This window comes from Onychostruthus taczanowskii, unplaced genomic scaffold, assembly GCF_017590055.1.
Source record: "Onychostruthus taczanowskii isolate IOZ18803 unplaced genomic scaffold, ASM1759005v1 scaffold19, whole genome shotgun sequence".
NCBI classification, from domain to species: domain Eukaryota; kingdom Metazoa; phylum Chordata; class Aves; order Passeriformes; family Passeridae; genus Onychostruthus; species Onychostruthus taczanowskii.
The window spans coordinates 12,738,692-12,751,116 of NW_024499128.1; the positions used below are offsets into that span (position 1 = coordinate 12,738,692).

Here is a 12,425-nt window from a genome sequence, read left to right on the forward strand (position 1 = left end):
CGCGGGGCGGGGCCGGCACCGGGCACCGGGCACCGGGCCCCGAGCGGAGCGGGCCGGGGGCGGCGGCACCGGGCCGGGCCGGGCTCGGGGTGAGTGACGGGGGACCCGGCACCGGGGAGGGGCCGCGCTTTGGGGCCGCGCTGTGACCCCGCTGCGTGTCCGGGGGAGCTGGGCTGTGACCCCCATGGTGTTTGTTGGGGTTTGGGCTGTGAACCCCGTTGTGTTTGTCGGGGTTTGGGATGTGACCCCCGTTGTGTTTGTTGGGGTCTGCAGTGTGCCCCCCGTTGTGTTTGTTGGGGTCTGCAGTGTGCCCCCCGTTGTGTTTGCTGGGGTTTGGGCTGTGACCCCCGTTGGGTTTGTCGGGGTTTGGGCTGTGACCCTCGTTGTGTTTGTTGGGGTTTGGGCTGTGACCCCCGTTGTGTTTGTTGGGGTTTGGGATGTGACCCCCGTTGTGTTTGTTGGGGTCTGGGCTGTGACCCCCGTTGTGTTTTCCGGGATTTGGGCTGTGCTCCCCGTTGTGTTTGTTGGGGTTTGGGCTGTGACCCCCGTGGTGTTTGTCGGGGTTTGGGATGTGACCCCCGTTGTGTTTGGGGGTCTGGAATGTGCCCCCCGTTGTGTTTTTCGGGATTTGGGCTGTGACCCCCGTTGTGTGTCCCTAAGCGCTTGTGGCATGTCCCTGCTTGGGGCGGGATGTGGCGTGTCCGGGCTTGTTCGGGGGTCGCGGGGGGACAATGAGCCAGCGGCCGGGGTGGGTCAGGGCTGCGGGGGTCCCCAGGGCGGTGCACTCCGAGTGTCCCTGGGACACAGGGCTGGGGGGTGGGTTTGTCCCCGGGGACAGAGGGCTGGGGTCCATGGTGTGTCCCCGGGGACGGAGGGGTGGGATCCATGGCATGTCCCCTGGGATGGTAGGCTGTGGTCCATGGCGTGTCCCCTGGTGGCACTGGGCTGGGGTCCATGGTGTGTTCCCAGGGATAGAGGGGTGGGATCCATGGCATGTCCCCTGGTGGCACTGGGTTGGGGTCCATGGTGTGTCCCCTGGTGGCATTGGATTGGGGTCCATGGCGTGTCCCCTGGTGACACTGGGTTGGGGTCCATGGCGTGTCCCCTGGTGGCATTGGATTGGGGTCCATGGCGTGTCCCCTGGTGACACTGGGCCAGGGTGTCTGGCATGTCCCCTGGGATGCAGGGCCAGGCTGTGTGGTGCATCCCCGGGAGCAGCAGGGATTGCTGTGCCAGGCTGTGGGAAGGCCATGGGATGTCCCTGGGGCTCTCCTGCGTGCCCAGGGCAAGGGTCCCCAAGGGACAGTGGGTCAGGCAGGGGGAGGCAGTGCCTGGAGCTGTTGTTGTGATGCCCATCCCTGTTCTTGCCCCATCTTTCCCTTGCCATGGCAGCACTTGGATGTTCCAGCACTCAGATTTGTGAGTTCTTCCTCACTTCCAGATCGACAGCACAGCGCGGGGTGCTTGGCCTTGCTTTGGGAACAAATATCCAGCTCACACCCTCCAAAAAGTGTGTGCACGTGGACATACTGCAAAAATCAGCCTGTGTGGTGGCCTGGGCGTTCAGGGCTCCCAGGAAAGGGTATCCCAAAGGCCCCGTGTTCCATGGGGGATGCAGGTGCTGAAGGCAGGAGCAGCACAAGCTCCTTGTGTTTCCTCAGTGCTGGGCTTCTCCCATGTTTGAAAAGGCTCAAGACACCCAAGCTCTTTGGAAAAGCCCCGGTGTGATGCTGTTATTGGGGTTTTCCTGCTGAAATATTCCCCTGGGGCCTCCCTTACCAGGATCCTGTTCTGTGTTTGCAGGGCCTCGGCGCTGGGCAGCAATGGCAAAGCCCCAGAGCAAGGATTCCGGGCTGAAGGAGAAGTTCAGGAACCTCCTGGGGCTGGGAACATCCCGGGGAAGCTCCAAGTCGTCGGAGGGCAAGCAGACAGAGTTTATCATCACTGCAGAAATACTCAAGGTGTGAGAACTGAGTGGAGTGAAGGTGGGGCTGGTGCCTGGAGTACCTCAGCTGAGGGGATCCTTGCTCCTTTCCTGGCTTTTTTTTGGCTCTCAGTTCCTCTCCATCATTCCCTCTCCTGATCTCTCCACTCATTCTCTAGTGAACTGGATGCAGAACTCACCTGCTTTGGAGCTCCAGCATTTGAGTTATTCACTCTTTGAATACTTTGGAGATATTTGTTATGTTGGGTTACAGGCTATTTTCCTGTCCCCTGGTTTTTTTTGTAGTCTGAGCTTGATGAAGTTTTTGTGGTGGCAGTTTCCACAAGCTGGGAACTGTTTCTGTTTTATGAAAACCTTACGGTTCTGTGGCAATGAAAAATAAAATAATTGATTCCAGTAATTGGTACCACAAGTCTGTAAGCAGAGTAGTTGGCACACGAGGAGGAAAATACAAAAAAAAAAGGGAGAAGGAGACCAGAATTCCTTCTCCCCTTGGAGAAATGGATAAGTGTTTCTGGTAAGATAAACTGTTAGCTTATTTCTCCATTTCTTTCCAGGAACTGAGCATAGAGTGTGGATTGAGTAACAGGATACGAGCAATCAGTCAAATTTGTGAAGTGGCAAAAACCAAAAAAATTGAAGAGGTGAGTTCCAAAGTGTTCAGTGAGTATTGGAAAGATGGAAATTTAAGCAGCAGCTCTCAAACTATCGTAAGGGACTCCTGTTGTTTAGGAGGTTTATTAAAATGGGTGATCCCAGAGGCTGCTTTGTGCTGTAAAAGGGAATTAGTCTGCCCAGCCTTCCAGCTCTGCAGCAGAGGGGATGGACCCCCTTTGGGATTCCTGGACCATCGTGGAAGGAGAATGCTGGGAATACTCAGGACGGCTCATGGGAGATGATGTTTAGAGAGGTTTCCTTATCCTGGCTTGTTAATGAGCATCCCCCAATTGGTTTTGAACTCATCTTGTGGCTGGGTGAAGGCTTCTGCACAAATATTCCCACTATCAGTGAGTGTGGAATGAGGAATTGCAGTTCCTGGGGTGCAGGGCTGGATTTGGGGTCTCCTGGGGTTGGTCTGGGTGTGTGACCAGCTGGGTGAGCGTCCCTCAGAGCAGAGAACTCCGCACGTGGAACCCCCGGATCTTAGCCACCAGTTGCCTTAGTTCTGTGTCACCTGCTGGCTGGAGATCCTGGGGGAGCTGAGCTTTGCTACCTCATGCTTCTGCTTTGGTTTTGGTGTTTGTTCTGCTCCCAGCACGCCGTGGAGGCCGTGTGGAAGGTGGTGGCTGACATGCTGCAGCCGGAGCGTCCCGCCGAGGCCAGGCACGCCGTGCTCCACCTGCTCAAGTCCATCGTCCAGGGACAGGTGACAGCAGCCCCACGGGGCAGGGGACACTGACCTAAACTGGGTTTGTGCAGGGGGACATGGGAAAAGCACCAGGGAGCTCTTCTCTGCTAAGGCTCATATTCGTAATCTTGGTTGTGTCTTGTAAAGGAGAAGAGGAAGCGTTTTAGTTTGAAGTCTTGGTTTGACCTCGTAGCAAAACTTTTCATACAACTCACAGAAAGCTGTTCTGGTCTGGGGTAGCGTTCTTGAGAAAGAGGAAATACTTTGGGTTAAGTTCAGCATAATTCAGCAGATTTTATGTGGCCTTTGCCCAGACCTTCTAGTCCCCATTTGCAGCTGGTTTTGATGTCTCAGGTATGCAAGGGGTTCTGTGTGAGACACTTCTAGCCTGGCCAAGTTCAGCACACAAGGAATTCTTCAGATTTCCCAACGTGTTGCACAAACATGGGGCTGAATCAGCCCAAAGTTGTCCTTCTCAGTGTTCTGAGAAAGCAGGGGTTGGTGCTTATAAAGGAGAGAAGAGAGTAGGCATTGATCAACAAAAAGCTAATTTAAAGCTTGAAGATTACTGAGCTATACCTTGATAACGCCCAGGCCTTAACCCTTTCCCTTTTTCATTTCAAGGGTGAGAGGCTGGGGATCCTCAGAGCCCATTTTTTTAAGGTCATTAAGGATTATCCCTCCAATGAAGACTTGCACGAGCGGCTGGAGGTGTTCAAGGCTCTGACGGAGAACGGACGCTACATCACCTACCTGGAGGAGGAGCTGGGTGAGCATTGTCCCAGCCCCTCTTCAGGCTGGGGGGAAGAGATCCAGGCAGAGACACCCACTGATAACAGGAGAAGGTAGTGGTGTCATTCCTGGGTAGAAGGCTAACAGATTTTTTCCCCTTTTTTAGCTGATTTTGTGCTGCAGTGGATGGATGTTGGGCTGACTTCTGAGTTCCTCCTGGTTCTGGTGAACCTGGTGAAGTTCAATAGCTGCTATCTGGAAGACTACGTAGCTGACATGGTCCAGTGAGTTGGTTTTTTTTAACTCCTTCCTGCTTATTCCTGGTAAATTACAGAGAAAAGTTGCAGATCAGTATACAGACAACTGGGGTGCTTTTTGTCCCCATCTGGATCTGTTTCATCCTAGGTGATTTCTGACAAATATTTGATTTTCAGTTCTTGTGGTGTTCAGATCTGTTTTAGTTTAACTAAATGTGCTTCTCCCATTCCATGGGGTTGGGCCTGTTTGCATTGCTTAGTCTCACAAGGGTCTGCACTGTTGCATTACCTGAGCTGCATTTAAGTCTCCCTCTGACTTTATAAAAGAGATTGCAGAGCTCAGTGTCCCTTGGGCTGTCACCAGGATTGCCCCAGGAAGGGCAGTGAGGAGTTAAATAGCATGGCAATTAACCTGACTGTTCTGGCTCTTTGTAATTTGCCTAAAATCATGTGGAGCAAACAATTCTAATTAAATGTTCTCTCTTAACAGCAAGATCTGCCTCTTGTGCATTCAGACTTCATCATCTATGGACATAGAGGTCAGTGATCTGAGTTTCTTTTAGTACTGCAGAACTCTTTGAAGTTCTTTGTAACTTTTACAAACAAAATCAGATCATCAGACCCTGGCTTTATTCTCATCTTTCAAGAGAGCTGATGCAATATTGTGTTAATTGTAAGCCAGTAAATCTCATACACCAATAATTTATTCCAAAGCAAACAGACCATTAATCAATTTGATAAATTAATCGACAGTGCTTTTTAAAAAGGGGAGAAAAAAAAACAAAACAAAAATATCTTCATCCCTTTTGACTTCCAGACGATTTCCTGTGTGTGCCAGGTGAGGATTTGTCCTGGTTGATTCACAGGGAAGTGTACAATCAGTTTGTTTTTCCCTTTCCCAAAGATCTCCTTGCAAGTGCTGGATGCAGTTGTTTGTTACAACTGCCTGCCCTCGGAGAACCTGCCCGTGTTCATCATCACCCTGTGCCGCACCATCAACGTGAAGGAGCTCTGTGAGCCCTGCTGGAAGGTCAGAAACCCTGCCTGCTTTCATGAATTCACTCCTGGAGGAGGTGTCAGACTTACCTGGGCACATCTGCCACCAGTTTCAGCTTGGTTTTAAGAGTAATTAACATTAAAACTTGTTGAAGTACTGAGGGATCAGCGCCTCATTAGTGCAAATTGTGTCACGTCCATGGGATTCTCCCCTGGTTTCAGCTGCTGTGACAGCTCCTGTCCTGGCTTGGGAAGGGCAGGACACATTTACTCCAGAAGCATGGCCAGTTAAATCCATGTTTAGGCTATCTGGGGATTGAGGTGCTCTCTCTGAATTTGCAGCTCATGCGCAACCTGTTGGGAACTCACCTGGGACACAGTGCCATCTACAACATGTGCAGGATCATGGAAGACAGGTAAGGGAGGAGATCCAGCAAATCCAAGGAGCTCAGCCAGGGCCCGGTGAGACACACGGGGAGTCACCAACCTCAGCAGGACAAGCTGAAGGTTCTGGTGCTTAGAAATAATTTCCCTTTCTAGTTATGCTGCTGAAGTGCTCATTTAGGGCATTTCTGAATTTCATTTCCCTCTGTTTAAAGTTGTGGTGAATGATTTTCTGCTTTTCATGTTTGGCCATTGCTGTGCAAGGCCCTGATGTGTAACAGCTGGCAATTCCTGTTGGGACAGTGCATATTCCTGTTGACTTTGTATGCTGAAATAATTGTGGCATGGTCTGAATCTTCCCTGTCCTTAGATCCTACATGGCAGATGCAGCCCTGCTGAGAGGAGCTGTGTTCTTTGTTGGGATGGCTCTGTGGGGGGCTCATCGCCTCAATTCCCTCAGGAACTCCCCCACTTCAGTGCTGCCTTCATTCCTCAAGGTAGGCTGGGATGCTGGGAGAACTTTTTAGTTACTAGGACAAATTTAAACCAAAAATGTGGCCCCCTACGCCTAAGAGATCTTTGTAGGCTTGGAGGACGAGAGGGAGAAATTTGGTGTGGGGTGAAGCAGGGAGAAACAGTAAAACAAGAGGATTTATGTCCATAGCTGAGGCCTCCTTCTTGCACTTCTTTGGCCAGAAAAGCAAAGTCTGAATCCTTTCTAGCAAATACCAACATTGTGGATACTTGACCTTAAAAAATAAAACACAAAGCAACAACTTTCACTCTTCTCAGTGGGTGGTACAAAAAGTGAGGGAGGGTGTCTCCAGGGGCAGCCTCAGAGCTCTCAAAATTTCCTCATCTGAGTGCCTCCAGCAGGAATTACTGGCTTTAATCCCCTTGTCTGCCTGTAGGATGGTGCTGTGTCTGCCATCTGAGCCACAGCTGCTCGCAGGAGAGCAGAACTGCTTTGAGAAGGTGGCTCTGTGCTGTGTGCTTCGTGTGCAGAGGCTCAGATGGATTTATCTCAGGCCTCCAGGCTGATTTCCTAATTGATAAGGCGTGTTGCATTTGAGTGCAGGGGCTTTGTGGGCTCTGCTCCCCACCTGCTCTCTGAGTGAAGTGCTTTGGCTCCCAGGCCATGACCTGTCCCAACGCAGTCGTGTCCTACGAGATCGTTCTGTCCATCACGCGCCTGATCAAGAAATACGGCAAGGGGCTGCAGGCTGTCACCTGGGATATCCTCCTGGACATCATGGAGAGGCTGCTGCAGCAGCTGCAGGTGGGTGCTGGGCCTGCCTGCCTGTGCTCTCAGTGCCAAGGCTTTGCCACAAATCCTTCTGCAAAGCGAGCTCTTCGTGCGCTGTGGGGAAGCTGGGAAAGGCTGAGCCCAATTCTCACTGCTGTGGTTCTCTGAGTTTTCTGTTTGTATTTAAGATTAGCACTTTTTGGCAAGGTGGAGCTCTCTCAGGGGTGGTTTTGTCTCTTTTCAGGTTCTGGAGAGCCAAGAACTGAAGTCCATTGTACATGATCTTTTGACCACAGTAGAAGAGCTCTGTGACCAGAATGATTTTCATGGCTCTGAAGAGAGATTTTTTGAGCTGGTGGAAAGATGTGCTGATCAGAGACCAGTAAGGCTTTAGTATTGTTCTCCTTTTGGGTCTGTTCTGTTACAGCTGAAATTTGAGAGTCCTAAAATAGAAAATGATCAGAAAATCCCAGCAAGGACTTCTGTGAGCCTTATTCCCATGGAGGAGGCTGGGGGAATGGATTTGTTATGTTTGTTTATGCACTAAAAACATTCCTTGGTCTTTCCATGAAGGAATCTTCTGTGCTAAACCTGATAACATACAGAGCTCAGTCCATCCACCCTGCCAAAGACGGCTGGATCCACAACCTGCAGCTCTTAATGGAGAGATTCTTCAGGTAGGAAATCATAACTCTGGGGACTTCTTACTTTTAAGAAGCATTTCCAAGTGTTTCCTGCCACCTTGTCACATTAGATAATTTTGTTTTCTCAAGTTCTAACGTTCTGAAGTTCTAAGTTCGTAAGTGGCTGCTGAGAAGTCCCAGGGCAGAGCACATGAAAGGACTTATAGAACAGAAGAAAAGCTTTCCACTGAGTTCTTCATGCTGCTTTTTTCTTCTTCTCTTTCATTCCATTCAGTACTATTCCAATTAGCTTAGGCAGTTGTGTTCCACTCCACAGCACTTTGTAGTTCTGACACCAAACAAGATTTTCCTGTTAAGCATTAGGATTGCATATGGTTATCCAGTATTCCAGTTATCTGGTTTTGAATTGGTGCTCCCTAAGGGATTCTGTGCTCTGAAACATCAACACAGAGCAACAACAAACTTCTGTCTCCTCTGTGAAATGCTGCCAAAGAGCAGCTCTTCCTCAGTGCCATGTGTTTGGTTTTAAATTTGCTCACCAGAGCACTTGTTCTTCTGACATGTGCTTCCTAGTTTGGATTGGAAATGGGAAAGCTACAATTACAGGTCTGCAGAAGGAGTAAAAGCTGGACTGGGATTTGAATTGTTCTTGAATCTGATTTCAGGTGTAGAGACATTAACTCAGGGCTCAGCTGATCTCTCACACTTACTGTTCCAACTCTGAAAAAGTTTCTTACTTTCCTTTAGTTTTACTTTTCTTTCCCCCACTCCCTAAATACCAACAACTCTTATTTTACTCATTTTGGGTTTGCCTTTCCTGTTTTAGGAACGAGAGCCGCAGTGCTGTGAGGATCAAGGTCCTGGATGTGCTGTCCTTTGTGCTGAGCATCAACAGACAGTTCTATGAGGTGGGTGCTTGCCTGGGGGTCCCAGGTGAGCTCTCAGGTGGGGGGAAAGCCTTTGGTGGGCACATTGTCCTGGGGGTTTTAGGTCCCCTCTGCCCATGGGGAAGGCAAAGCCCTGGGCTCTAAATCTCACCCACACAGAGCTGTTTCTTTGGGATGCTTGTGGGGGGATTTGCCCCTGTTTGTCCTTAGCTGGATACAGGAGTGGGCAATTTGCAGTGGGAGCTGCTGGGTTTTGAGGACAGACCTGGTTCTGTCTTGGCTTCCCTGTTGTAAGGCTATTAAATCCACGTCTGTGTTGTTTTGGAAGAATTGACAGTCGATGTGAGAGGTGCAAAGCTGATTTAAAAGCTGTGTAAAAGGATGGGGACTGGACATACTGAGCAGTGACTGGTCTTGGTGCTTGCATTTTAATTTCTGTCCAAGATGGAAACTGTGAGAGAGCAGTCAGGGAGGAGCTCCAGGGACATCTTGATCTCCTCAGGATGTGCTCAAAGTGTCAGAGGGCAGGAAGGGACAGAGATGCTCCTTGGGTTCATTCAAGATTTGTGAAAACATGAGGCTGTTGGTGTTTCCTCTCTCTTTCAAAAAACCAAGGCCTAGAGATCCCTTGTCCCTTTGAGCCTGGGCTGTCAAATCTCTAGGACAGACAAAACCTAAAGCACTGAAAAGTTCAATAAAAGTCACAAATATCTGGAGGGATGGCAGAGAGAAATACCTGTTGGATGGAAGAGGAGGTGAAGGAATGAAGCAGTGGAGGAACAAGCCTGGTACAAGATTAGCTGAATTCTTTTGTTTGCAATTCTTTCTCTAACGTGCTGAACGTCTGACAGCTTAGGAGGGTCTGTCCTCTTGCAGGAAGAGCTGATAAACCTGGTGGTGATCTCCCAGCTGGCTCACATCCCAGAGGATAAAGACCATCAGGTCCGAAAATTGGCCACTCAGCTGCTGGTGGACCTGGCTGAAGGCTGCAACACTCACCACTTCAACAGCCTGCTGGATATCATCGAGAAGGTGAATTAAACCTCCAGGGCTGGCAGCTTTCCCAGCAGAACTGACTTCCTGGGGCTTCCCTCCCCTTCCAGCATGGAAATGGAGAAAGGATGTGCTGCAGGTTTAAACCACGTGTTGCTTTTCTCTTTCAAAGGTGGCTGCACATTCTCTGTCTTCTCCTTCTGAGCTGGAAGAGAGGGACTTGCTGTCATATTCAGCTTCTCTGGAGGATGTCAAGACAGCAGTTCTTGGGCTCCTGATAATTCTTCAGGTAAATGCTGCAGAGCATTAGACACACATTTTTCATAATACTCTTCTGCTGGACTTGCTTTTTAGATAAAGCTTCTCCCACTGCTAAATATTCTGACTTTTAACTATTTAATATTTTAAGTCTTGTTTTGGTCAGTCCTTTGATTTTGAGCACTGTGGGACTGTTTGCTGAGTGTTGTATGTTCTTAACTCCCACTGTACAACCCAGATGAGCACATTTTCCTGTGTGCAGGAAGGATGTGGCCATAAATTAGCAGAAAGGAGGAGTTGATAACCTTGAATAGATTTAACAGATCTGCTGTGTTTTGGGCAGCATGTCCTGGGCTGTGGTGAAGAGCAGGCTGTTCTCTGGAGCACCTCTGGATCTTTGCAGAGGTTCCTTCCAGAGCCCCCTCTTCACGTTACACTGAGGATGAAGATTTTGCTGCATTTCTGCTGGAGCTGGCAGTGCAGCCCCAGGTCTGTGACAGGGCCCTGGGGCTGGGCTGTGTTTCTGTGCCTGCAGACCAAGCTGTACAGTTTGCCCTCCAGCCACGCCACGCGCGTCTACGAGATGCTGATCCAGCACGTGCAGCGCCACTACATCTACTCCTACAGCCTGCCCGTGGCCAGCAGCATCAGGCTGCAGGTAGGAGCAGCCCCTGTGCTCCCAGAGCTGCACAACCCTGTGGGATTCCCAGTGCCAGGTGGGGACTGGGTGCTCTGGAGCTCGCTAGAAGTGGAATGAGACGTTCCTCGGCTCACGCGGGTGTGTAAATGCAGCGTGACGCCTCCTGCAGAACAAGCCGTGGCATCTCTTAAAAATCCTTTTGCACCTGGGAGAATAACGGTGTGGGGGTGGGAGGGGATTGCAGTGGCTGGGGGTTTGAGTGACTCCAGTGTTGTCTCCCCTGTTGCAGGTGTTTGATTTCCTGCTGATGCTCCGAGCTGACTCCCTGCACCGCCTGGGCCTGTCCAACAAGGATGGAGCAGTGAGGTTCAGCCCCTACTGCCTCTGTGATTTTGTGTAGGTTTCTCATTGTGTCAGAAGAATCTCAGAGTGGTTTGGCTTGAAAGGACCCTAAAGCCCATCCAGTGCCTCCCCTGCCATAGCAGGGACACCTTCCACTGTCCCAGAGTGCTCCAAGCCCCACCCAACCTGGCCTTGGACACTTCTTAATTTATCTTTTATTTTTAAAAAGCTGTTTTCCAGACTAAATTGTGTGCTGAGCTTAATATTCCATCAGTAACAATCTGCAGTTTTTCTAAATCTTCCAAATCCTAGACCAGTCTGTAGTTACAGCCTAGGATTGTCTGAACCAGTAAGTCATTGGTGAATTGTTCTTACAAATCACTTACCTGCAGAGCTCTCAGTCTCAGACATGAAATTTAAGTTCCTGCTCACAAAGCTTCCCCCAAAAATGTGCAATTTTTTGTCTCAAGCCAGTTCCACACTGAATTTGATTCAATGATTTGTACAAATCTGGCTAGTTTTAATTTTATAGCTTGTCTAAAGTTGTGTAACACACCCCAAAAGACAACTTTCTAAATTAGATAGAAAAATCCTTCATTGATCAAATTGGCTGATTGCAGTATGTCTGCTGGGCAATCCTGTGCTTTTTAAAGTTGAAAATGCAGATTATATTGTTCAGTCTTTAACCTGACTCCCAAACAGGGTGGTGCTGTAGATCACATGAATAAACTGTAAAAATAACATGTATTTTTCTCCCTTTCTGTGTTGCAGAGAGGCAGAGAAAAGAGCTTCTGAGAAAAAACCCCCTGGCACCCTGTCCCCACCTTCAGGCAGCCCCAGTGTGCCTTCCCAGGGTGCCACCGTCCGGGTGGGACACCTGCCCTACTCCATGGTCTTTGGGGTCCTCCTGCAGTGTTTGAAGCAGGTATGTCCCCCCTGGCATCCTTGTGTCCCCTCCTGGCATCCTTGTGTCCCCTTCTGGCACCTTTTATGTCCCCTCCTGGCATCCTTCTGTCCCCTCCTGGCACCTTTATGTCCCCCCTGGCATCCTTGTGTCCCTCCTGGCATCCTTGTGTCCCCCCTCGCATCCTTGTGTCCCCTCTTGGTATCCTTGTGTCCCCCCCTGGCACCTTTATGTCCCCTCCTGGCACCTTTATGTTCCCTCCTGGCATCCTTGTGTCCCCCCCTGGCATCCTTGTGTCCCCTCCTGGCACCTTTATGTCCCCTCCTGGCATCCTTGTGTCCCCTCCTGGCATCCTTGTGTCCCTTCCTCGCATCCTTGTGTCCCCTCCTGGCACCAGCTGCCTGTCAGATTCCAGCCCAGAGTTCTTAAATAAAGCCTGAAAAGCAGTTTCTGCTCCTCCTGCTCAGAATCTGGGTGTGATTGTGCAGCTTCACAGCCACCAGTGGGAGCAGCAGTCCAGCTCTTCAGAAAATGAGCACGGCTTCCACTGCACTGCTCCAGAGCAGGCAAGGGCAAGAGCTGTGCTTCTTAAACAAGATCCATCCTGCTTCTGAAAGGACATTTGGAATTAAAACCTCTCCCACTGTGAGTTTGTGAGGTGTTTTGAGAATTTGTGAGTGTTTCATCAGCAATAGACTGTAAATAGGAATTGTTCCTGAGGGTGGCATTGGACACAGTTCTGCGCTGAGGGCTCGACTTGCTCTGAGAGTTAATTGGTGCTGGTGCTTAGGAGAATTGGATTCTGGCTCTCAGATCTCAATATAATTTCTCTTCCAGTTTGTGGTGCCA

General features: G+C 50.0%; 1 protein-coding gene across 6 annotated transcripts in view; it reads left to right on the top strand.

Moving 5' to 3' along the window:
* The first annotated feature begins 34 nt into the window (after positions 1–34).
* Positions 35–12,425, top strand: part of TSC2 (TSC complex subunit 2) — a 33,523-nt gene continuing 21,132 nt past the window's right edge. For all 6 annotated transcript variants that reach the window (XM_041401402.1, XM_041401404.1, XM_041401403.1 and 3 more), the window contains exons 1-19: positions 35–89; positions 1,804–1,961; positions 2,503–2,589; positions 3,201–3,311; positions 3,918–4,062; positions 4,192–4,309; positions 4,773–4,821; positions 5,187–5,312; positions 5,621–5,694; positions 6,033–6,159; positions 6,798–6,941; positions 7,153–7,290; positions 7,482–7,585; positions 8,379–8,460; positions 9,316–9,471; positions 9,605–9,721; positions 10,226–10,348; positions 10,620–10,726; positions 11,444–11,597. In XM_041401402.1, coding sequence (XP_041257336.1) covers positions 1,824–1,961; positions 2,503–2,589; positions 3,201–3,311; positions 3,918–4,062; positions 4,192–4,309; positions 4,773–4,821; positions 5,187–5,312; positions 5,621–5,694; positions 6,033–6,159; positions 6,798–6,941; positions 7,153–7,290; positions 7,482–7,585; positions 8,379–8,460; positions 9,316–9,471; positions 9,605–9,721; positions 10,226–10,348; positions 10,620–10,726; positions 11,444–11,597 — 2,100 coding nt within the window. In that variant the 5' untranslated portion in view covers positions 35–89; positions 1,804–1,823. The remainder of the gene's footprint in view (positions 90–1,803; positions 1,962–2,502; positions 2,590–3,200; positions 3,312–3,917; positions 4,063–4,191; positions 4,310–4,772; positions 4,822–5,186; positions 5,313–5,620; positions 5,695–6,032; positions 6,160–6,797; positions 6,942–7,152; positions 7,291–7,481; positions 7,586–8,378; positions 8,461–9,315; positions 9,472–9,604; positions 9,722–10,225; positions 10,349–10,619; positions 10,727–11,443; positions 11,598–12,425) is intronic.